This window comes from Etheostoma cragini, chromosome 12, assembly GCF_013103735.1.
Source record: "Etheostoma cragini isolate CJK2018 chromosome 12, CSU_Ecrag_1.0, whole genome shotgun sequence".
Taxonomy (NCBI): domain Eukaryota; kingdom Metazoa; phylum Chordata; class Actinopteri; order Perciformes; family Percidae; genus Etheostoma; species Etheostoma cragini.
Window position 1 is genome coordinate 11,960,699 of NC_048418.1, and position 25,970 is coordinate 11,986,668.

At 37.8% G+C, this 25,970-nt stretch overlaps 2 protein-coding genes across 2 annotated transcripts in view; both read left to right on the forward strand.

The window, feature by feature from the left end:
- mrc1b (mannose receptor, C type 1b) overlaps positions 1-21,957 on the forward strand; it is a 43,345-nt gene extending 21,388 nt beyond the window's left edge. The window contains exons 29-31 of the mRNA XM_034886686.1: positions 20,889-21,047; positions 21,379-21,414; positions 21,502-21,957. Of these exons, the coding sequence (XP_034742577.1) occupies positions 20,889-21,047; positions 21,379-21,414; positions 21,502-21,758 (452 nt within the window). The 3' untranslated portion in view covers positions 21,759-21,957. The remainder of the gene's footprint in view (positions 1-20,888; positions 21,048-21,378; positions 21,415-21,501) is intronic.
- Positions 1-25,970, forward strand: part of LOC117953561 (macrophage mannose receptor 1-like) — a 55,333-nt gene that overhangs the window by 1,010 nt on the left and 28,353 nt on the right. Inside the window, exons 3-9 of the mRNA XM_034886685.1 lie at positions 109-273; positions 525-677; positions 857-979; positions 1,677-1,814; positions 1,945-2,124; positions 2,336-2,490; positions 3,464-3,577. Of these exons, the coding sequence (XP_034742576.1) occupies positions 109-273; positions 525-677; positions 857-979; positions 1,677-1,814; positions 1,945-2,124; positions 2,336-2,490; positions 3,464-3,577 (1,028 nt within the window). The remainder of the gene's footprint in view (positions 1-108; positions 274-524; positions 678-856; positions 980-1,676; positions 1,815-1,944; positions 2,125-2,335; positions 2,491-3,463; positions 3,578-25,970) is intronic.

Consider the following 25,970-nt stretch of genomic DNA (forward strand, 5'->3'; position numbering starts at 1 on the left):
TGCTGAAGTAGTGCGTCATAAATCTTCATAAAATGTCAATGACTACAGGTACAGATGTTCTCTAAATACTCAAGCTATTATTTGATTTGTTATTTTTTGTCCATTTAGAACTTTATACTATTGGAGGAAATGCAAACGGTAGGCCCTGCATGTTTCCCTTCGTGTACAGAGACAAGTGGTACTCAGCCTGCACTGACACTGACTCCAATCAACGTTGGTGTGCAATTCAAACTAAATATGAACACGAACTATGGGGCTACTGCCCAACTTACTGTAAGTACTGACTGTTTTTGTTTATTACTGCAATGGTTACAATACACAATTTTTAAAATGTACACTGATTCACAATGAAGGAGATAATAAAGGCTATCAGGATAATAATGGGTGTTCTCTGATTTATGACCTACCACTAGTTTACTTTTAATTACATTTTATTATTATTTAATTACAACTTGAGGGTTTTTTTTTGTACATATGAAAAGCATTTCTATTCTATTCTAAATTAGTGTTTGTATATTTTACAGCCAGAGAAGACTGGAGCAAACACCCATCAGGAGCATATTACCAGCTCAACACACAGGCAGCTCTGACTTGGCCCCAGGCTGAAGCCAGCTGTAAACAGCAGGGGGCCTCCCTGCTCAGTATCACAGATCCTAATGAGAAGGCTTACATCACAGGTAAGGAGCAACTACTATACATAAACACTACTTGTATTGATACATTCAAATGTGTGCAAGAATGCATTTCTGTTATGACAGTAGCCCGCCTTGTGGTTGTTTGAGCCTTACTCATTATCATTTTATCGTCTTTGCTTTGTGTGTCTTTTTATTTTTTAATCACACAAACACACTCACAGCACTACTAGGGACAGCGGGCAGGGGACAGGGGGACAAGCTTTGGACTGGGCTGATTCGGAACCCAGAACATGGCTGGCAGTGGTCTAATGGAAGGCCTTACCGTTACCTGAATTGGGACTCGGGTAAGTTAAAATTTCCATTCTGACTTGTAAGATTACTGTATTTAGATGTAGGTATTGAATATTATCTTTATCATTTGTACTTTAGACACACCATGTTGCCTGTCAGTTGTGTTTTTTGTAACTTGCTATTACAAACCACAGCGGGGGCTACACTGCAGATAGTTATGGGAACAGAGGAATTCTGATTGTTCAGCAGTTTAGATTCAAGACGTACAATAACAGTGCCTGAACTCAGAGACGTCGTCCATGCTATTTGCACACTTCAAATCACACGGCATTGAGTCTCCATTCAAACTCCATTTCCAATAAAACTTGATGTTTTAGAATACTTCAAAACATGTCTAGTGTATCCCTGATGTACCAGTGCCAATTAATTTTCAACATCATGATGAATCTTGACTGCTCCGCCAAATAATTAGGCCAATCATCACACCAGTCCAGTTGTTAACAAGCATATCATTCAACTTTTTTCTTTTCGCCTCTTTTTCTATTTTTACATGTTCTTTTTTCATTGGTGATTCTACTGTTCTCTTATACTATTTACATTGTATTACAATTGTTGTTTAGACCTGCTATACTACTGAATTGATAAAGATGTCATTAATTAGCATTATAATTTTCTTAAGTGTCAAAATTATTAAAAGGGCGTGAGTTTGATAACTCAGACACATCTGAGAACCGAACCTCCTCGTTTTAGGACATCCACTTCCTAATCCAGGACACAACTGTGCAATTGTTGATGGTGCTGTTCAATACTCCTGGCAAAGTTCCTCATGCACCAAGAAACTGGGGTACATCTGCTACAGTGAAGGACCTGTGGCTCCTCCTACTGAAGGTAAAGAAAAACATACATTTTATTCTATTCTATTTCCACAGTTTACTGTGTTACCATTTTGTCTTTGGTTAATGAATTGCATTAAATATGTGACTCCATATTTATATTTCTGCGTTCCTTTCTTGATCAGCTGTTGAGACAGGATTTTGTTCAAGCCCTTGGATTCCCTACAATGGCCACTGCTTCCACCTCCATCGTACTCAGAAAACATGGTCTGATGCTCAGAAAGCGTGTCGCAAAGAAGGAGGGGACCTAGTCAGCATCCGCAATGTGGAGGACCAAAGCTTTGTCATCTCTCAACTTGGCTATGGTAAAGAAAATTAAGTATAGCTTGAAAGAAGCACTTCAATACCATCTACTGGTGTTATTGTTGGATGTTGCACACAAATCTCTCAACCAGTAAGCCTCCACTTCCCCTAGCAGTGATGACCAACAAGAATTTCCAACTGACACACAAAATAGTAAAAAGGCAGAGCTCCACAATAAGATCTACAAATACATTTTTTTGTGCATATCTACAGCATCCACTGATGAACTTTGGATTGGACTGAATGACAAGAAGACAGAGGGGCTGTTTGACTGGATTGACCACTCTGCTGTCAGCTTTACCAGCTGGGAGTTTGGGAAACCGTCTGTCTTTACTGACCAAGAAGACTGTGTTCTCATCAGGGGAGAGGTAAGGAGCTATGGATATGGTGCATATGCCAGTCTTTTGTAAAAAGATTATTATTTATCCAACTAACAAACCTGCTATAAGAAAACTGTCAGATGGTGCAATTACGTATTACACTTTATTCAAATGAGAATGGAAACTGCTGTTGGGATGTTTTAAGCTAGGCCGTTTAGTTCCTGATATTTAAGATAACAGCAGGCTTCCAACTATGTGGTAACAGTTTGGGGAAGGCTATTTCCTGTTTCAACACAATAACGCACTTTTGTATAAAGCAAAAAATGCATGGTTTTGAGAGATTTAGTGTGGAAGAACTTGCCTGACTTGCCCGCATAAGACCATGACCTTAGCACCAGACGCAAACTAGGCTTAATCCTCCAACATCACTGGCTGACCTCAATAATACCATCTGTGTGGTTGGGCTCTGCTCACCACACGTTTCTGGGACCAGTAATTTTTGTTTTTTGTTTTCCACTGTTAAAAGCACCCCTTCATAGTGGCACTGTGTAAAACTACAGTGGTATCATCTTCACGCTTGGAACCAAAGGTGGTACCAAAGATAGTCCAAGGTACTTTCTTCAACTTCTGCTAATGGAAAACAAAAAGAAAACGTTCCACTGTGTAACAGCCTGAATTGAACTGGACTGCTTTGTAGAGGCTTAGTGCTCTTGTGGAAATCACTGCAGCCAGGTTTCAAAATCTTGTAGAAAGCATGAACGTGAGAAAGGGAAGGCTGTTATGGTAGCATTTTAAAAGCTGTGGTTTTGGAATGAGATGTTCAATTGCATCATGGTGGAATGTTTGGGTGTCTACATATTTGCTGAATTTATAACATTTTGTATACTCGTATAGGTATGTATCTATGAATCTAAGTAAATTCTTCTCTGACATATACAAAACATATACTGTGGTTCTCTTGTCTGTTGGTGCATCCAGATTTTACATGGATAAACATTTTAATGTGCTCATTTGTTTCTAGAATGGGAACTGGGCTGACCGTATGTGTGACGAGAAACATGGTTTCATTTGCATGAAGATGAGTGCCTCTGAACCCTCTGGAGATGAAGTGGAGCAGAATATAGGCTGCAAAATTGTGCGTAAACTTTACTTTTTCTTATGTATGAGAAAAAAATCTGTTCCGGCTTTATTCTGTAATAGTTTATTCCCCAGCAACCATGTCAGATTCCTGCAGACATATTATTCATTTTGTTGTGTTTAGCTTTTTGTTCTCTGAAAATGAATAAATCACACTAAATAAGAACACAACATCATGACATTTTCCCGCTGTTTTAATACAATCCAGGGATGGAAAAGACATGGCTCCTACTGCTACTTTGTAGGAACAAAGACAAAGACGTTTGATGAGGCCAAAGATGACTGCAAGAGCTCAGATTCCTACTTAGCAGATGTTTCAAATGGGTAACAAAACTATTTTAAGCCATCTAAAAATGAGCAAGCTATATTTATTAGTTCAGATGTATTGGTATTTATTAGGACTTCCAACAAAATTCAAACAAACAGTTTTGGGTACATCATTCACAGATGTGACAAATCCTGTGAATCTAATAGTGTAAATATTTCCAGGGTAGATAATGCCTTCCTTGTGAGCTTGGTGGGGATGAGACCAGAGAAACACTTCTGGCTAGGCCTCTCAACCCAAAAAGACATTGATCAGTTTGTGTGGACCAACACAGACTCAGTGAAGTTTACTCACTGGAACGCTGAAATGCCAGGTATGGATGCACTTTAAACTCCATCTGGAAGACTTGTCAGAAAGTGCCCTGACAATTGACAGTTTACAATTTTTCCTTCAACAATGCAAGGTCACCAACAGGGCTGCGTTGCCATGGCAACTGGGTTTTTTGCTGGCCTATGGGATGTTATGCCATGCACAAATAAGATCAAATACATTTGCAAACACCTGGCAGAGGGGGTTGTTTTAACGCCTGCACCACCAACTCCTACCGCTGTGTGTGCTGACGGCTGGACAAAAATACCAACGAGAAACTTCTGCTATAAGGTGAAATTCAATGCAGCTTAAAAACATGAGTGCAACACATACACCTGCCAATGTAAATGTAAATGTAAATGTGCTGTATTTATATAGCGCTTTTCCAGTCTTAACAACTGCTCAAAGCGCTTTTACATCTACAGGGAACATTCACCATTCACACACATTCATACACTGTGGCCGGGGCTGCCGTACAAGGTGCCACCTGCTCATCAGATAAACACTCACACACATTCACACTCCGGTGCGCAGCACCGGGGGCAACTCGGGGTTCAGTGTCTTGCCCAAGGACACTTCGACAATGACTGCAGGGGCGGGGATCAAACCACCAACCTTCCGATTGGTAGGCAACCGCTCTACCACTGAGCCACAGCCGCCCCTGATGTCAATGTCAATGTCAATTTTATTTCTATAGCACATTTGAAAACAACAGCAGTTGACCAAAGTGGTCAACAGGGTCAATGTCAAATACATAAGTAAGAGTAAAAGACCCTCCAACCAAAATACATCGCAGAGAAACAAACAACAACACTTTAAAACTTCATAATCCAGGTTAACGAGGGTTAAAAGCTGCAGCAAACAGGTGCGTCTTAAGCAGTGATTTAAACGTTTGTAGAGTCTGTGCAGCTTTAATATGCCTGGGGAGGTTGTTCCATAAGGTGGGGGCACCCACTGCAAAGGCTCTATCGCCCTTATTTTTTAGCCTTGATCTAGGGACGTCCAATAGAAGCTGATTTGACGACCTCAGCGTTCTGACTGGAGAATGGTGGCATAAAAGATCAGCCAAGTAAGATGGCGCTAAACCATTCAATGCCTTAAAAACAAGCAATAAAATCTTAAAATCTATCCTGTAACGGACAGGCAGCCAGTGGAGGGAGGCCAGGACTGGCGTTATGTGTTCATGTTTTTTTGTTTTAGTTAAAAGGCGAGCAGCTGCGTTTTGGACAAGCTGGAGCCGATTTAAAGATTTCTGGTGCAGACCCATATATAAAGAATTACAATAATCCAGCCGATTAGTGATAAAAGCATGAATGACTTTTTCAAGGTCTTTTGAAGGAAGATAGGCCTTTATTTTAGCCATAAGTCTTAAGTGGAAGAAACTGGTTATGACAACTGCTCTGATTTGTTTACTAAAAGTAAAGGAGGTATCAAAAATAACACCAAGATTTTTAATAGTGGATCGATTTTGGGAGGCTGAAGGGCCCAAAATGCCAAAAGGGTCACCCAGAGCACCCGAACGTCCAAACGTGATGATTTCAGTTTTGTTTTTGTTTAGAGTGAGGAAGTTTAGGTCCATCCAGGTTTTTACCTCCTTTAAGCAGTCAAACAATGGTTGCACATAGTCTTTGGTTATAGATTTCATTGGCAAGTAGATTTGGACATCATCAGGAAAACAATGATAAGATTTGTTATGTTTCTGAAAGAATTTATGTTAAATTGATCATCTAAGCTTACTTAGAGGAGCAATAGATTCTACTAGAGTAGAGTAATTCCAAAGTCAGGCATGTTATGCCCTGTTAAAAACATGCTAATATATAAAGATATTTTCTTATTGTAGAATTTTGCAAATGATTGAGGTGAGTAAGGCCACCATGACAACAAAACATGAATGTAGCTAGCGTGGTAGTAGATATAACCTGACATACTGTATAGCAAAATTAAAGACACCAAATTACATTTACTTACAGTACCTCCCTTACTGCAAACAGGAAAAAAACAACATTATCGTAAGTGGCTGCCCACCCAAATCCAAATAGTAAGGCCATCAGAAAAATGTGTATATGCTTGTGCCATTACGGAACCAGAAAAACTACATAACATTGACACTACTCAAACACACAAAGAGTGCAAAGACAATAACGGTTTGCTTGTTGTAAAGTCACACTACCAAACCATATTGAACCTCTTTGTCTTCTGGTCAAGCTGTTTTCAGAGTCATCTTTAAAGAAGAGGACGTGGTATGAGGCCAGAGATTACTGCAGGGCCATCGGGGGAGACCTGCTCAGCATCCACAGTGTTATTGACCAAAAAATTGGAAGACGGTACAGTATGACCTGGTCTCATACAATTTGGGGTACAATTGACAAAATCTTCTTAGTCTAAATTACGCTGTAGTTGTGTCAAAGAAGAAAATTGTCATTCTTTTGAGATGCTGTAAATATTTCTTGTTTGTAAAAATAAACATCAGGTGATAAGGATGATTATTGACAGAACATCTTGTAAGTGTACAGTGAATGGCATATTTTAAAATTAAGATTTAAGGAATTAAAAAAAGTACAAAACTGGTTGCAAAAGATGAAGGTTAGCTAGTGTCCAGGGGCCGTAATTTATAAATGTGGCGTACACAAGAAAAAAGCAGAAAAAACTAAAATGTTCTATAATTAGATTGGCAAGTTATAGAATTTATTCTCATGAAAAATACATTACCCAGGACAAATGAACTGATGTTTTTTTGTTGCCTCCTACTGGCGGAGCACATTGTTGTTTTAATATGGTCATCACATAGCCTCCACTACAGCAGCCCATCATAGTTTTTTACAGTGTTTTTTTTTTTTATGGATGGAAATTAGGGCTTACACGATTAATAGCATTTACAGTAGTACCGCAATATGTTAAAATGCGATGTCCTAATCGCAAAGTCTGTGATTTGGTCACGTGACTCGCCAGAGCAAATCAGTCAGCACTCTGCAGGGAAAGCATCAACTTGGCACGCTAATACTACGTCATTCAAACAACTCTGAGTTGTAGTTTAATGTTTTTACAGCCGTTTTAATAAAATGAGAGGTTTTATTCAGGCTTGAGTCCGTACATGCAGTTAATGGATACAGGCACGGAGAACTGAAGGCTCTGCAAGAAATGATTAGCGCTGAATAGCGGTTAGCTAGCTAGCTCCCTTATAAAGATATGGAGCAGAGGAGACTGCGGCAGAGAGGGGTAACGACCATCAGTGATCTTCCATGTCAGAGTCATGTGTAATGGTGGAGAATCTGCTTTTTTTTTCTTCCTTTTGGCCATTTTTGTATGTTTTTTCTGATGCCTAAACTAAGTTGTTGTCCATAATCCTATCCTTTTTCAGTCACTCTTTTTTCTGATTTGTACACGTCTAGAGACTGTACCTTTAAAATGAAGGTCAACACATTAAATAATTGATTATTATCCGAATCGGACATCAAATCGTTTTAGAGATAATCGTGATGCATCTAAGAATCTTTTATTTTTCCCGCCCCTATTATTTTTATCGCTTTAGATCATTTTTGTTATTTATTATTAATGGTTTGTTTTTATTGTAAATTTACACTATTTGTCATTTACAATTAGATTAATTCTGACACCTTTAGCTTTTTAGATACAACCCAATGAATGGGTAAAGGCCTGTCATGTGTAATGATGCACAATGCCTGGCTTTGCCATGTTGGAAGACATGTGGCAAATAGAGGCCGACAGTAAGAAGACTTGCTGGCAAACGAGGAAGCGTGGCCTCAGAGCCGGTTCCGGTGTTTTGGGCCCAGCATTACAGAGAAACTATGCCATGCCTGTCCCATTTCAAGAGGGTTTAGCTCCGGTGTCCCACGGCATAAATACTATCTTGGGGTAGCTTTAGGTATTTTTTTTGCATCAACTTTAATATTGGACCATTTCTTTTTAATTTGGGCCATGGTCTGACCTCTGAAGCAATGGCATTAACTGTTAAACCATTAAATGTTGTCAATCTACAGTTCTTTTGGCATTAGTAATGCCCACACTGTGCCCTCCCAACATATTTCCTCTTTTACACCCCTCTAACAACAACTACAACTTCACATTGAGTGAAAGCCCTTTGCTTTGTTTTCCTCTGTGCACATGATTAACATAAGGATGAATATTAATTGGGGGAGTTTCACTGACTTTAAGTATTTAACTGCGATAATGGGCGTGACATGAAGCCGCCAAAGCTGCCCCACATTTAGAGTCACTTGTGATTTATAAAGGGAATCCAGCGTAGGATGTGCGTGCACACAGTTTTGTTAATCTGAATATTTCTGTGCGTACTCATATCCTATGTTTCGTCCGTACGCCAATTCTGACGCAAATTTGCCACACAGTTTTATAAATAAGGCCCAAGAAGAGCACTGGGAAACTGCATAATCAGACAACTAGGAAATTTGTCAAACAATTGTTCCTTAAACATTTTTCACAGGTTGCATGTTAAAATCATTAATATAAGGTGGTCCGTTATAGCTCAGGAACAGTCTGGATTGGACTTAGTGCCCCTGACCCAGGAACTGGTTTCGTATGGAGCGATGGATCCCCAGTGAGTTGACCGTTTTCTCTTTCTACAGTGGTTAAGTAAATCAATTTTAGCTATGCAATCTTAAATAAATGAAAATAAATAAATTTGTCATTGCATGATTAAGTGTTTGCTTTTGTTTACAGGTAAACTTCCAACACTGGAGGGACGGAAAGCCAAATAATAGAAATAATGTGGAAACTTGTGCTGAATTTATACCACGTCGGCAGTTTTGGCAAGGGTTTTGGAACAGTGTGCATTGTGAGAAGTACAATGGATGGCTGTGTCAGATCCAATCAGGTAAAGCATGGCCGTTCGGTTACATAAGTTTCAAAGAAAAGTGTGTAATTCTTTTGTTGATGATAGTTGAGTGAGTGAAGTTTCTTCTTTCATCAATGTCTTCTTCACATGTGTTCAGGTGTATGAAATTACCACTCCACTATATTTATTTTCTATCCATGTCCTTATAGGGTCAACTCCAAAGACACCTCCAGACCCCGTCACTCCTGGTAAGTGTGATAAGTATGTGACCACATGGAAATACGCTTTTTTTGCATGATTGCAGTACAGCTTGTAGTACAACTGCAACCAAATGGATAGTTTTTTTTTCCTGCTGCATCATTGAGATACAACCAGTGAAATATGTGTCATGTGCTCTCTTTAAAAAAAACAAAAAAAACTATACCTACGAAGAAAATGCATCTTACATAACTGTTTCATTATTTTGTTTTGTTTTAAACGTTAATGTAAGTGTTACACTCAAACTGTATTTTATTTTTTGCGTGGCTATGAGGAACTTTCAGTTTGTGTTGATCCTCGTGTTTTTACCACAACTGCTGTCATGAAGAGCTTTTCTAGGGCATGCTGGCTTGTGCTGTATTACAGAGTTAGAATTAACACGAGGTCATATAGTTGCAAGGATGTTTTGCTCAGACACAACCTTATTCATTTACAATTCGATAATACGTTAATGCATTGTTTCATTTCAAGTGTTGCATACTGTAATTTAGCCTACTTTGTATCATCAAGGATCATGAGCTAAACAGGGTGTCACTGTGTCACAAGCCAGAGTGAGTTAGTAGTAGCAACCAACGTAAAAATATTACGATGCAAAGTACATTGGCCCACTGAATAACTTATATATATGTATATATATATATATATATATATATATATATATATATATATGTGAAACCCAACGACGCTTTATACAAGTAAAGGGTTGCCAAAAAAAAAATAGCAGGCTAACACAAACAGGACTGAACAGAAATACAAAACTGGATGCTTAATGAAAGGGAGACGTAATTTCATGTAGGTAACTGATGTACCACGTCTTACAGACTTATACACGCAGTTAATTTATGAATTAAATTGATATACATACGGAACCTATCAAGAAGGAAGAGGGTAAATTAAGGGTTGGTTTTGAATCATTTACAATCCTGTAATTGTCTCTGCCCAACCAACACATTCCCTTTTAGCTTTTAGTTGTTCTTTTTTAATTTCCTTTTTTTTCTGTGATGGCCCTGCCCCAGTATCAGCCATAACTACAACCGATAACTTCTAAAATAAAATTAAAATACAATTACGTAATGACGTGTTGGAGTTACTCACCCGCAACCATCTAACACTTAAACATATATATTTTTTTTTCATACTGACTAAAACAGCATTCCTTTCTTGTGATATGCTCACAGAGAGGTTTGCAGATGACACACCTTGTTTTGCCATGTCTAAAATCACATCAGGAGTACGGTTCCAAAGCCATTTTAGCCTGCTAGAGCAAACACCACCACTGTTTACTTGGAGATGACAACATCCAGTCTCAGAACATGGAAAAAAAAACACTGTTCTGTTTTCTAGTGATTTTATCTTTTGTGATATGAAATCGAAACTGCAAATCAAAGCAAAATTTAAATTTGCTCTTCCCCCTTTGACCATGAAAAGGAAAAAAACGCCTGGGATTTTTTGAAATTAAACAACCAAAAAAATACACGGACCTCCACTCTTAACATTACAATACAGTTTTCAAGACAACTCTCTTAAAAGTAAAGAACTGGTTTATTGGAAACAATTTATCTAGACATGAACATAAGTTTATTTGCCAAGGTTTAGAGATATTGCTTTTGAGATTCACACCACCACCCAACTGAATTGTTGGTAAGAGAGATTTTGTTTGAGATGCTAAAAGCATTGAAAACACATATATTGAAGATATATTACATCTTTTTAACATGTTTTCAGACTACAGTAAGACCTCAGATGGGTGGCTAGAGTGGACTGGGAATCAGTATTTTATTAACAGTGTGTCGATGGCCATGGACGAAGCTCGTAGCTTCTGCCAACAGAGGCATAGTGACTTGGTAACTATCAACACTGAAGCTGAACGTGTCTTTTTGTGGAAACAGGTAAGCAGTGCTGTTTATTCTACATTTAACCATTACAGCAATAAACAATTTAAGTACAATAACCATGACATTTAACTTCAGCACAAAAATAAGTAATGGTTCTTTTAACATGTCCTCTGTCTCTGTGTCTAGATATCCCAAAGTTATGAAACTTGCTGGATAGGTCTGAAACTAGATCTTGATCAAACGCTTGAGTGAGTATGAATAAAATACAAACGAGGACAAAATTAAAATATTTAAATTTAAAAATTAAAATAAAAAAAGTCCAAAGAAAGAGAATTCAAATATTTAAATATTATACATAACAAATTTGAAATGTATGTTACACATTTAAAATACGTCAATAACATAGCTTTGTTTTCGAATGTGGCTTTTATTCTAGACAGTACAGACTAATGGCAGAAGTTACTGATCACATTAATTTGCTTCTAATTTGCTTCCACAATCTAGCCAATTTATAATTTGTCCTTGAGATGTTAAGATGGAAGAAACAAAACATAATACAGTTTAAGCCTTTACAATTGAATTGGAATTGAATATTTTACCCATGAGTTGTTCTGTGACAACATTTTAACTGATTTGTTTGTGGTATATTAAGGTGGGTGGATGGTTCTCAAGTGGTGTTTCTACGGTGGGATGCAGGTCAGCCTGATTTCCAGAACTATGATGAGAACTGTGTTGTCATGACGTATTCTACTGGTGAGTGAATTAATATATGATTCATCTTAACTGACATACATGCAAATGACAATTACACCTGCAGCTGTGATTCTGCACAAAGTAATCCTTAAGATGTCAGTACTGGTTAATTCGGTGACACTTGTGTTTACCATGGTAACAGTAAGAGCAGTTCAATACTACAGCAACACTTGTTGAGCAGCTACTTTGTCGAAAAAACAAAAAGAGAAAGTGGTCTGTTTACAGCGCTAACAAACAAACTATCTTGTACTAATAAAGAAGACAATCAACAATAATTTCAACCCCATTCTGATTTCATGTTTAAGTAGTTTTCCACACAACAGCACATTAAAGTCGGTATCATTGCTGCGGAGTTGGAGACTTCCAGTCTGTTTCCTGCAGCTCTTCATCCCACTGCTCACTGTGGCTACTCATTCTTATTCCATTGTTGACTTGCAAAAATAAAAGTTGATACGCTGATGAAAAATAATGAAAATGGCCGTTGCCTTTTGTGATATTCGCTAATCATGGTGTCATATGTTTCCAGTAGCAGCCTGACAATAAGAGCCATTATTGTCAGGCTGCCTCATTGTTTCGCCAGTTGAACATTTTAAATGGGAAGCAGCATCGGCAGGATGGTTTGTCTTAGTAGTAAATTAATAGACCCAATCACAATGTTTGTTTACAATAACTTCCAGGTATGAAACTCCTGCGTCCCATACTCAATTTAAAAGCGCTGAGCAACGGGACGTTTAAACGTTACAGTTATAGATGATAATGACAACAGAAATAAACTAGAATATATCAGCTTGCCGATTTTAAATATCTCTGCAATTTAAATGAACGGCCATTTCTGTACCCGTAAGTGATATTCTTGTTAATATGACGTCATGGTGATACTCTGAGTGTAAATACAGTGAACAGAATGAGACTATAGTATATACACTATATAATTTAACTATATAAATCTCTTGTAATATAAATCCACTACTTCTCTACTATACATAGTAAAGAAGTAATTACAGAGTGAATACATTAAATGGCTAATACATGCAGCATCAAAAATGGGGGGTTTGATTTTTGAGAAAACTTAAGGATTATAACTTTAACCTGATATTTGATTTTAAATCAAAACAGCACATTGTATTTGCTAAAGTATTTATTTCCATGTCTTGGATTGGTTCACAGGGTTCTGGCATGATTATAATTGTGGGTATGAGCACAAGTCCATTTGTAAACGCAGTGGATCACCACCTGCCAACACCACTGTGGCACCTACAGTGGCCCCTAAAGGTGTCTGCCCACCCAACTGGCAACAATTTAAATCAAAGGTCAGATGTCACTTTAAGCCTTAACGTTTTTTGTTGTAGGAATAAAAACTGATGTAGGACAGAATTAAATTCTCAATGCTAGCAATGGCATTGGCCTTTGATATCTCAACACTGTCTATTTAATCATTGATCTTTTAGGTTGATAAAGATGATTTCTGAGGTGGGACAATAGGCTGTTTTATATGTAAAATTGGGATCAATGTACTAACCAGGACAATAGTTGAGTGGCTGTATTTTCAGGAGTTGTTAATCAACTTATCATTCCTCACCTCTAGTGTTACCGCATCTTTAATGACCAAAATGTAACATGGCATGAAGCGAGGAAACAATGCCAAGATATGGGTGGAAACTTGGCCTCTATTCCCTCCAGACATGTGGAAGGTTTGTTTCATTTTTTGTAATTCCTGGTAAAATATGCACCAATCTTTGAACTTCTTCTACTGTTTATGGTTGCGTGTTCAGGGCCATGTGTAGCAGAACCCTGAGATGGGAGGTAATAGGCAGCCGGGCCTAAATGTAATAATTTTATATCTTTTGGATTTCTTTTGTGACTGATTTAAATGGAGGGATTTTGATTGTTGTGTGGCTGGTTCAATAACCACCTTAATACAAACCTGTTTATCGAGAAATATGTTTTAAAACATGCCAGTGTCACTATTGTTTAAACAATGTAAAACAATAAATCTAAAGCTCTCCTAGCGACCTCTAGAGGTAACAAATCCTTTGCCAGATCTCTGTGCTCTTGAGTTTGAGTGAAACTGTGAATGAAACAGACTTCTGTTGTTTTCCAGTTTATGGTAGACACAGTCTCTCCAGGATTTCGCAGACTTTTGAGATTGTTGAGGCCATAAATACCTGATTTTGCCAGAGCTTTTGTAAAAAAATTCTGATAAAAGTTGCAATGTCTTTTGTATTTTTGTTGCAATGAACTTGTGAGAGACACTGAAAACTGCAAAAAATAGTTTTTTTTTGTTGATATATTTAATTTTGATATACTTCTTTGAAAATAAAAAGGAATATTTTGAGATAAAAGCTACTCTGGCCTGAGTTTTCCTAGTAACCTTGCAAATGTTTTATAATAAATAATATGACAATGGCTGTTGAATTTAAGACCAGGGTGACTATATTTAGATTTCCAAAAAAGACGACACTCGGCCTGGCCTCGAAACAAAAATTCAGACAGGCTTCTCAGAGGTTAAAGAACATGCTTTACTATGCCTCAATGGTATAAAAATAAATTATGTAATAAAATGAAATATGTAACAACCTGTTACATATGTTTGGATCTCTCCTATTACTCCGCGCGCAGCCCCGCCCCCATTCACTCACACACGACTCCCAGCAACAGAGACACAGCGGCGACAATGCCAGTCCACACCACTGACATTTGTCCGAAGTTTTAATTATTATTAACACAACTGTATAATGTTAAGCAGGAGAGGCAAACCTGTATCTGTACTAGTGTTTTACGCTGGTGATTCTGCTATTGCAGCAAAAAACACAGAAGAAGTTATTGAAGGCAACTAACTTCATTTTGTAGAGTAATGGGGTGTGAGACGGAGCCTGCTGGACCCATTCATAATGAGTCAGCCGTCATGCTGTAGTATACATCCATCGCACTCCCCCTCTCTCCCTAGCTATTTTAATCAGTTGTTAAAAAAAAGTAAAGGAACTTCACAGAGATACATTTTAAAAAGAAATAAATCCTAGGCTATGTATTTTAGATAATTCTCATTTACATGTGTTGCAACTGTACTTCAGCATTAAAAGAAAGTAGCACATTATGCATGTGAAAGCAGTTATAAATAGCCTATGAGACTATACAATTTGTTTTGGTTAAAATCAACAAATAATGGTGATAATTAATCGTGATCTCAATATTGATCAAAATAATCGTGATTATCATTTTGACCATAATCATGCAGCCCTAGTGTACACTGATGTTAAAATGAATACAGGCTGGCAGGACGGTCTGAAATGTTTTGCACGGTCTTTTGCTGTATGTTTTGTAGATGATGTTCAAGTCACACACGTATTCATATCAGAAACAAGGAAATTAATTTGGTGACGTACGTGTGTTACATCACCCCGTTCTCCCCATGGATGTATTAAGAGGTTCTCACTCCCTCTTGGTCAGTAGCTCTCAGAGAGTCGCGTCCTCAGCGTCCCATACTGACAAAAAGTCTGGCACGTGGAACTGTTGCAATTGGTTGAAGTCACAGAAAACTCTGGTCATTGGCCAAATTTGCGGCAAAGTTGCGGTGATTGGTCAAAATTGGGAGTGGCACCAAATTCACGGTTGAATTTGTATGAATTGCTGCGATCAAGACATCGCAAAAATCCTGAAGGGACTGCCTATACTGTACTGTCAAATGCACATTCAACATACAAAAAATACAAATAGCACATGTATGTGTTTTAGGTAGCGGTGGGTGTTGCCAATGATTAACCAAATCAATTCAATTCCGATTCACAAGGTCCCGATTCGATTATATTTCCAATTCTATATCAATTAGGTTAGGATATACTTGTTAGGTTGCTTGTATATACAGTAAAAAGAACTTATGCTGTAAATTGTACAAGCAAGAAGCAACCCCAAAATACTTTTTATAATGCACCTGGTTTCCATTAGGAATTAACCTCCAAATAGGGGGTACATTTTTTAAACCTTCGTGCAAATATCTGATATTTTAATTATTGTTATTGGTTAATCTTTCAGTTTTTTTGATGACTCAAATGGCTGTCACACCTACTACTACAGACGTTTGGATTGGTTTGAGCAGAACAAATACACATGAGTTTTACTGGACTGATGGGCGACCAAGGCAATACGTCAACTTGGATTTAGTAAGTGGAAAGAATCTCAATAGTGTTTTATAATTGTAAGACGGCGTGTACACATGACACTTTGTTTCAGGGCCCAGTTATAAGTTTATAATGAAAATTGTTAAAGTTGCAAACATCTGGGTTTACATTGCAGGGCCGAGAGGGTGCTCGCATATTTTACCAAATACAAAATGGACAAGAGGTATGACGTTTTAAAAACTTTATTGTAAAATGAGAAACTACGTATTCTGTCATGACTTGGAAAAAATGATAGAAAATTACATTTGTCTTTACATGGTAACAAGTCAAAATCTTGACAGCTAAAAATAAAATGGAATTCAAGATTTGACTGAGGCTCCACACTGTGGCAATGCAATTGAAGAAGATAATACAAATTCGGTATTCATTTCAGTATTATATTACTAAATGACCTTATCCATCTATCCATATTTCCCACCTTAATGTAACACAAATGTTGTCACAGAAACACTCATGGTTAAAATATTCAACTTTACATTAAACATGTGTCTAAAACAGCCTCCTCTTCAACAGAGGCATATATTGACGTTGGTCTTTATGTGAGTGAGATGTTGTAAGTCACATCATTTCTATTAAATGGGACAGCAATTGTTTTCAGCAACCTGGAGGCATCCAGGTCCTGGAGAGATGGCAGATTGCAGCCAATCACCCTCTCAGCAGAGCGGTTGATACAGTTTTCTCACTACTCTCTCTCTCTCTCTCTCTGTGCTTCCACAGGAACAGTGTGCTGTAATCAAAAGTGATCATTCGATTGGTATTGGGCAATGGAAGCCAAAGTCTTGCAAAGACAAAAATGGATTTGTCTGTCTTCGAAATATTGGTGAGTCCATCTTCTGACCTTTCTCTTTGAAACATGTGGTCTAAACATGGCTTCACATTAGTACACCCTTATAGTATTTAGTGGTGTCATTCTCCAAATCCTCAATTTGATTACATCTTCAATTCTAAGGTCACGGTTCGATTCGATTGTCACATTTTTTTGTTTTAAAGCACAGGTTGCTATTCAATTTTTAGACTAGACTTTTTTCCAATATAATATCAGACCTTAGATCGCAATGTACCACCACATTGTCAAATTTAAAACATTAAAACATTAACAACTAGGGATGAGCGTGTACAGCATTATCTGTATCTGTATCTGTTTACTACATGAATTTTCTGTATCCGTATCCGTACTCGGACTGGGCGGGGCCTAAACCGGAAGTGGTCATATTTAACCCGGAAGTGGGTCAGGTTCTCTTGAAATGTTAGGGTCTTTAACCGGTATGTTATTTAAGCATGCAATTGATATGAGTTGATCAAAAATTTTTATATTTATTGCTGATTTGAAAACTATTTACATGACAGCATCAAGCTTCAGATCAATGGTGTTGTCATGGTAACAAACATATGATATACAGAACGTTTTGCAACAATCAATACAACACATGCAGTTGCAATTATGAAGTAAAATGTAATGAACAAAAGTTTTCATACTCAGTATAGCTTTCTTTTTTTAACTTTTAATTTTTTTATGATCAGTGTGATTTTTTTTGTTTTTGGTTATTTTTTATTTTTTTATTTCCACACCAGGTATATGTTTGTGTGTGTATGTGTGTGTGTTTGTGTGAGAAAGAGAGAGACACACAGAGAGAGGGGGCGGGGGGCAGCTGACAGTAAAAAAAAAAAAAAATCTTCGATGGCATGAAATTGGAATTGTCATATGTTCAGTCAATTGGAAACAAGGCAATTTGTCAATAAAGTTGAAAAAAATTAATTCAATGCAGACATGTCGAGGCAGACGCTCGCAGCACAGCGGTCTTAGCAGCTAAGCAGATAGAGAGCAGAGAGGGCGACTCTGCATTAACTTACATTCACTAACTTGTTCTTTCTAATATAACCAATATAAGCTGCTCTGTTTAGCCTACAAAATGTGCATGCAGGCTGAAATTCAACCGTGCAGTTTTGTCGGGATGAAGCTAAGCAGCGGGAAAAAGTGCTGGCTGCAAGGCTAATGTGCAATGGTAAACAAGTTCTATCGATGGGTCTCCTGCATTTTGACTGGCTATAATGTTAACCCGCCGCACTTAAACACGTTTGTTTTTCCCCCGCTTGGCAGAACGTGAAATGGGGGCGTGCAAGGCAACCTTGGCGGGCGCAATCCTGCGGGTCTGCTCGCTTGCATTATGCACGTTCATCATGCCTAGTTTAATAACTCTGGATTCAGCTACTAGGCCTAGTGAATGTTACACATTTTTTTGAACCTGACGTTTTAAACAAGGATCCTTTAAGTGAAAATTGTCCGCTGAAAATATAGACGTTTCTTTAGCCAAGTTTCTGGGAAAAGTCTTTTTGGGTCAGAAGGATGCCGTTCCACCGTTGGCTGCTAAGCCCATGGTTACATTAAGACACGGCGCTGCTCCTGGGGGCTTGGGTGGCTGCTCGACAAGCCGACCAGACGTGACGTGGCAGTATCAATGATTCAATTTTTTAATTCAAAATTTGGGGGATCGTCACTTAATTTCGCTGATACCCTTAATAGTATTGATAAGTATTTCTTAAAGCGGCCATAGTCAATAAATTACAATAAAAATGTATTAAATGATGAAACAATTTGACAATGTTAAAAATGGTTGCTTATAGTGATGAGCCTACAGATAATTATTATTTCTTGAATCTTTAGCTCCCCCTCTGCTCCCCTCTCTGCTCTCCTTATGGAGGCGCCAAACTAATGATTATCCAAAATTGATGTGCAGCAGTTAAAAACAGTTTTTCCTTAACAACTAAACTGGTTACTGTATATGTCAATTCTGTATTCAAACAGCCAAACATTTTAGTTATTGTAGGTTCAAGGAAGTGAGTCTTAAGCAATAGACCTCTTGACCTTAAGATGAACAAAAAACTAAATGTGACTAATTTCTCACACTAAACAGACCCATCCCTCCAAGACTCCACAGAACCAACAACTTCTACCAACTATGTCAAAATATTCAATGACTCTTTCAAGGTTGTTACTCAACAAATGAACTGGGATGCAGCCAAAAAGCACTGCGAAGGTGATGTTGCCAAACTGGCTAGCCTGCGAAACAAGTGGTCACAGGCCTATGTTGAGCTGCTGGCTTTGAATCTCAACGCTCCTCTATGGATTGGACTGAACAAAGTACAGGTACAGTGCTGTAAAAAAACTCTAAAAGAGCACCCAGAAAAGTAACATAACTAATCTCTGCTTGCAAATACTTACTGCTGTCTAATATCCAACAAAAAGGTTTGTCACTTATGTCTACACCAACCTGTTACAGGGTAGATTTTTAACTAAAGAAATGTTATTTCCTATTTTAAAAGGAAAAATTATTTGTATTTGCATGATAGTATGTTTCTTAAAATTCATCTTACTTGAACATCTGTATTTAATTAAATGGCAATATATCTACAGTAACAGTTGTTGAGCCATTTCACTCAAAACCACAAATGTCAATTATGGTGGCATGGGGCAGGAGATCAGTAGAATTAATTCTCTGGGGACCATGGATGGTTGTAGAAAATTGCAATCCGTCCTGTAGTCTGACTGAGATTTCAATTTATACAGAAATACTACAAATGTGGCTAAAATGCTCTTCCATTCATTGCTTTAAAAACGAGAGATTGCGAATTATTTTTCAAAAAGACATTGAATAATAAAGTTGAATGCAGTCAGACCAATTTTTTCTTTCAGACAAGGGGGAATTTCATATTTACTGATGGCTGGCACATGAGCTTTTCTCACTGGGGTAAAAATGAACCAATTGGCGACCGACCTTGTGTCTACGTAGATCTGGATGGAAAATGGAAGACTGCTGACTGCAATCAGACCAGGAATAGTGTTTGTATGAGGTCTACAGGTACGTCAAAGTACTCTAATGTTCATTTGAATAAATTATTGTGCGACTCATCTATAAAGGCCAACATGCCTATTTTAGGCATTAACCTGTAAAGGTAAAAAAATACTTCTGTGCTTATCAGTTTGAAACATATTTTTAAAACATTTTTATATTTTAATCACTGTTCATAAGTGTAAATTATATGGGTTGTACACTTTCACCTTTTTATGTTTTTGAATTTGTGTTCTTTTATAAAATATTGTTAAATACTTGAAGTGCCTATTTCAATGCACTGGATTTTATTTGAGTAAACTATGAAAGAAAATCTGATTAGTTAATCCCAGCATCATCATCGTCTCTCTCAATCACAGATTTGCCACCAACAGAGTCCAGTGGTTTTCCGGGAGTTTGCCCTGAAGATCTAGATATATCAATTACGAACAAGCATTACTTCTGGCTACCATTTAAAGGTCACTGTTACATATTTTTCACAGAAGAAAAACAGTGGGCAGATGCATCTACTAGCTGTATAAGACATGGTAAGTCCTTTTGTGAATGTTCCAAGATATCTTTAGGCACTAAAATGCATGTTGCTCTTTGTATGACTTTTCCTTTGTTTTGTGAAGGGGGATCACTAGCCAGCATTGAAGATCCCTTTGAGCAAGAATTCATTCAAAGCAATGCAAACATGTTTAAAGACAGCCACACTTCGTTTTGGATTGGCATGTTTCAAACTCACAAAGGTACAGTTGCATTTGTTGATAAGTGCAATGAAAGTAATTTTCATCTCCACAGAAATAAAAAACTTTATTAAAGAAAACTGGAGAAAAACTAATGAAATAAAAAACTTATTTTTTCTCATAATTCATTTTTTGTTGTTTGCCTGTTGTTTTCTGCATAATTAAATAAGAGCATTAAATCATAATTTTTTTTCAATTATTCTGGTGTAAAAAGACACTGAAATGTTTTTTTTAAAAACAACAAAAATCTACCGGTCTGCATCTCCAGGGGAATGGTTGTGGTTGGACAAAACAGTCATGGACTACACTAACTGGGATGGAGGTATACCTGGTGATCGCAGCTATGGAGAGATTAGTGCTTCAACTGGGAAGTGGAATGCAGGTCATCGAGGGTATCGTAGACCATACATCTGCAAAACAGCCAAAGGTAAAAAATGCTTGAGCGGAGTGTTTGTAGGCCTACCTATGCCACTGTTTTAAAAGGTAACTAGTCTTGTTGTAAGCTACCTCGCCAATAAAGACAAACTTTTAAGTGGTGAATTGAATAAATAAATTTCCTGCTGAGAAAACATTTTATACATTCACCTTTCTGGGGGGAAAAAACCTGCACACGCCTTACATAACTCTTTCTATACTTAATTTGAATTAATTCATGTATACGGAATACATTCATAAGGCTTGAAAAATGCTGTGTTGGTTGTCTTCCAAAATGACGCGCTACAACTTTTCATTGTCACATTTGCCTTCTCTCTCTCTAGTATTACCACCAATGCCTCCAACATCATTACCTGCTGGTAGGTAACACCTCTTTACCTTCTTTATTTTACAGAATATTGTGACAATTTCTTTTTGGCTGATATTCTACTTTTTCAATCTTGCAGTATCTGATCATCGTGACCGTGGCCGCATAGCTTTGGCAGTTGTTGTGGTCATTACTGGGATTGCCACTGGGGTAGTCATAGCCTTCTTCCTCTTCAAGAAGTTCAATCGTCGCTTACCCATTCCTGACATGTTAACCACCTTTGACAATCCCGTCTTCTTCAGCAATGAGTGGTCACAGCCTAATGTGGTTGACACCAATAATCATGTAGAGAAAGTAAAGGAAGAGAGCCCTGAGCCCCTTGTAACACAAAAATGAACAGAATCAGAATCTAATGGTACACATACTCTATTGAGGGCTCATGGTTAGTGGCTTCTCTTTTGCTTATCCAATGATTTCACATTCATTATAAGTGTTATAAACTGTGATAATGTTATGTATTTTAATACTTGTTACAGATCAGCTGCTGTGTAAAGTCAAGAGTTGTAATCCAGCTAGAATAAAACAAAGTATACCAGAAATGACTATCATTACTGCTTTTTATCCTGCTTACAGTTACTTGATACTAGGACTGTGACTTTATAGTTGTTATTGTACCGCGGTGAAGAAACAACGTATCACCTCAGATAAACAGCAACCCCCCTTACAAGAGTAGCGTAAGTTAAAACGAGAATGCCGAGTGCAGATGCTTGCAGCACAGCGGTCTGGCAGCTTATCAGACAGAGAGCAGAGAGGGCGATTTCATCTACGTAAAAGATTAAATTGAAAAAGGATCTTTTCTAATGTGAACCATTCTTTGTCACCGCACGTACACACCACCATCGACTTGAGCTGCAAAGAAGCTGGAAATTCTGGTGACCTCCTAAGAAGTGACTTGCTTGTTCAAAAAAATTAGCAAAAGTGACCCAGAAGCATTTTTTGCTTCCCGATAGCAATTCTGATACCTGAACTTGCGTATCCGCAGATTCCGAGTGCTGATCCGGTACCAGTGTGTCTAAATTTAATTATGCTTTAGTATGTAATATGATTTCTATCTTTGTTGCCGTCTGGCTCAAGTTAAACTTTTTGTGAAACATGAACAAACTCAAAACATTAACACTACAGAACTTTTTTTTAATCCAGTTTGAGTTACTTAAAACGGAAAAAGAATATGAACTACTCTACTACAAACATATATTTTCTTTAGGGCTTTATTACATGGTCTCGGATTGGCGCATAAACTCTAATACTTTCCGATACCGATACCATGGTTTTAGGAAGTATTGGAGACAATACCAATACCGGTGTCGGTATCTGAACATCTGTAGTCCAGAAGCACCTTTACTGCAAGCTAACCAGATTCCCTTAAATCATGGTTAATACTACATTCAAGCAAGATACTTATATTCAGTTTGGACAAAAGTGGCAAGATTTTTTATTTTTTTATTTGTAGGCGGCCAAAGACTCTTTAGAGGAAATGTTTGCCAAATTGTGCTGAAACACACAATTTGTTTTGTCAACTAAGCAATTTGTACTAGCACATCTCACCTGTTTCATTTTTGCCCTCTTACTCAACACTAGTGTGCTCACAGTACACTTCTCATTTTCAAAGAACCACTTCCTCTTTGAATGTAACTTCATTTTCAAAAAGTGACGGATCAATTTGTAATCAATTTGGACCATCAACTATATCATACTTTCTGCTACCCGGTACTAATTAATTCAAGTACAAACCATTTATGGTAAAGAAACAATTATCATTAGGTATTTTGATAAGTGTGCTTAAGGTAGTTTTCCAACATCACCACTTTATCTCCGTTATGACCATGCACACAAGTAAGCTGAGGGTTAAAACTATGGGCCAATGAGGACCGACTTGCAGCAATACAGCACATTAAGACAATGAATGTAACAGAAACTAATTTGCACGCACATATTCACTCACATTCACTTATAAACACACTAAAGTATGCCCCCACAGTATTAACCCTTTAAGTTTAAATTTCTGAAATCAAAGCAAAACCAATCAAACTTCATGTCTGACTATAAAAGTTGTGTTCCAATCGCAGGAAGGTTATTTATGTGACTCATTTGAACTAAACCCTTTTCTACGTTTCGAAATTGTATCATTTTAAAGGTTGATGTGTGTGGTGATGTGTGCCATCAGATGGCCAGTTGTGTGTTGGCTGAGAACTAAAAAGACGCAGTGCCCACGGGAGAGATGGAGAGACAAATATAAATGCTAAGGGGGACTTATTTTCGTTCACAAGATGTGATGTTATCATTTGTATTGTGATTACATTTACCATTTAGTTTAGTTGCCAAAATAAAATAAAATGTAATTACAAGGTTTCATTTGTTTTTAGCCTTACATGTTATACGCTGCTTACACTTTAGATATAACAGTATTAGAAACAAATAGATTGTGTATTTTTTATGAAAAAATATTTATTTTGTTCACAAAGATCTCCAAGACTTTGTGTGTAATAAACTAAATGACAAACAGGGCAAATGACCGGAATATTACTGCATATGATGGCAGCTTGAAAATATTTTTTTTCTAAAAATAGATATATAATAGCACATTTACATTTACACCGCTTAGTATACAACAGTTTTGTGTAAACTATTTTATATAGACTATCTGGCTGTGTACGGTGTTTGTGGGAGTGTGTGTCATTGCTGCTATAGAGATTGTAGTAGTAGTGTTTTGTAATGTATGTATTGCTGTGTATTGTAGTGTAGTGCTTTTAAAATGGAGAGGGAGGACGCATTATTAGCCCATTAACCAGACAAAAGGATATAGATGCAATTGGGTGGGTCTGGTTATAGATATCAAAAAATACAAAAAATAAGCAAAAACAAAGATATACCTTAAAGTGGCAAAGATTTACAATTTGATGTTATGTGACTAAGAGGTCTGGGAAATGTGTGTCCAAGCTCAGTAATGAAACCTTAAGCTCAGTATTGGCTGTTTCAAATTAGTAGCATTTAAAGTTCCTTGTTAGGAGACAGGGTTGGTCTATGAACCACCAGTCCAAAAGTAAAAGTAGAAGTCAGTCAGGAAAGTTTAGCCTTGGTCTGGGAGAACGTGACAATTGTAGCATTAGGAGTTTAACTCATAACTATCTGGCATTCTTTTGGCCAATCACTACCGCCTAGAAAACGGGTAGGAGTCCTCATGACTGCCTTTTTGCTCGTCGGTGATGGAAGTGCGTCATACTTCCGGGTCGCTCACTCTAGGGGGGCTCTGTACCTAACAATTCTGCACTCAGATATTCTCCAGAGAATGCCAAAACTCACTTTTACTTTGTTAAATATTTAGATTTGAGGTTTATTAACATTCCCGATTAACTGAGAGCAATGTATTTGTTACAATACAATGAATCCTCAGGAATAAAACTTGCCTTATAATTTTGCACACAGTGTATGGAAAGAGCCAGAGTAGGACCGCAGAGCGAAGGCGGGGAGGCAAGAAGCCCCAAAGCATTTTATTAAACGTAATTTAACATCTACAAATGTGTGACACAGAATGTGTATAAAGGCCTTCTTGCTTAAGAGTAGCAAAAAAACAACAACATGAAAAACAATCTTAGGGGAAAACCAGGAATATTTCTGCGACAACCAAAGTCAGCATTATGAAAGCTTTCTTATGGATATTACACAATACAGTCTCCAATCAAGCTGAAATGGACAAGAATTTAAAACGGCCAACTTCAATGTTCTCTAGAATCTGTGTGAATCATGCTTGGCTGCTCCCACCGCAATTTGCATCACATCTGCTTTCATTGTCTTTAAATATGGTGTCAAAATCACAGTCATGTTCCTGATACTAATACTAATAATAATATTAATAACAATACATTTTATTTAAAGGCGCTTTTTTTGGCACCCTGTACGCCGTACAGGGTATACATACATAAGACATTTTAAAAACAGCAAGAAAACACTATACAACAACAACAACAGAAAAAGGCAGAGCAGAAGACATTCAAGTGGAATAGGCAATTTTAAACAGATGTGTTTTGAGTTGATTTATAAGTTGGTTGAGTGATTTAAAAATGGGGGAATGAATCGACGTTTCTGAGGTGAGGTGGTAATGAGACAAGGAGCAGAGCAGCTGAATGCTTTGTTCCCCATGGTGGTGAGGCAGAGGGGGCAGAGAGGTGTGTGGAGGAAGAGGATCGGAGGGAGCGGGAGGGAGTGGGATGCTGGAGGAGATCAGACAAATATGGGGGGGGGGGGGAGGTTGTGGTTGGCCTTGAACGCAAAGCAGGACTTTGAATTGGATACAGAACTGCACCGGGAGCCAGTGGAGCTGTTGGATGACAGGGCTGTTGTGGTGGATGGAGGGGGTTCGAGTTATGATGTTGGCAGCTAAATTCTGGACCAATTTAAGTTTATGGAGGGATTTGTGAGCGAGAACGAAGAAAGTGACAGAAAGTGACGAGATTCTGGACAAGGATGGCGGCAGTGTGGGGGGTAAGGGAGGGGCGGAGGGATTGAAGTTTTGTAGGTGGAAGTAGGCAGACCGGGTAATGTTATTGATAT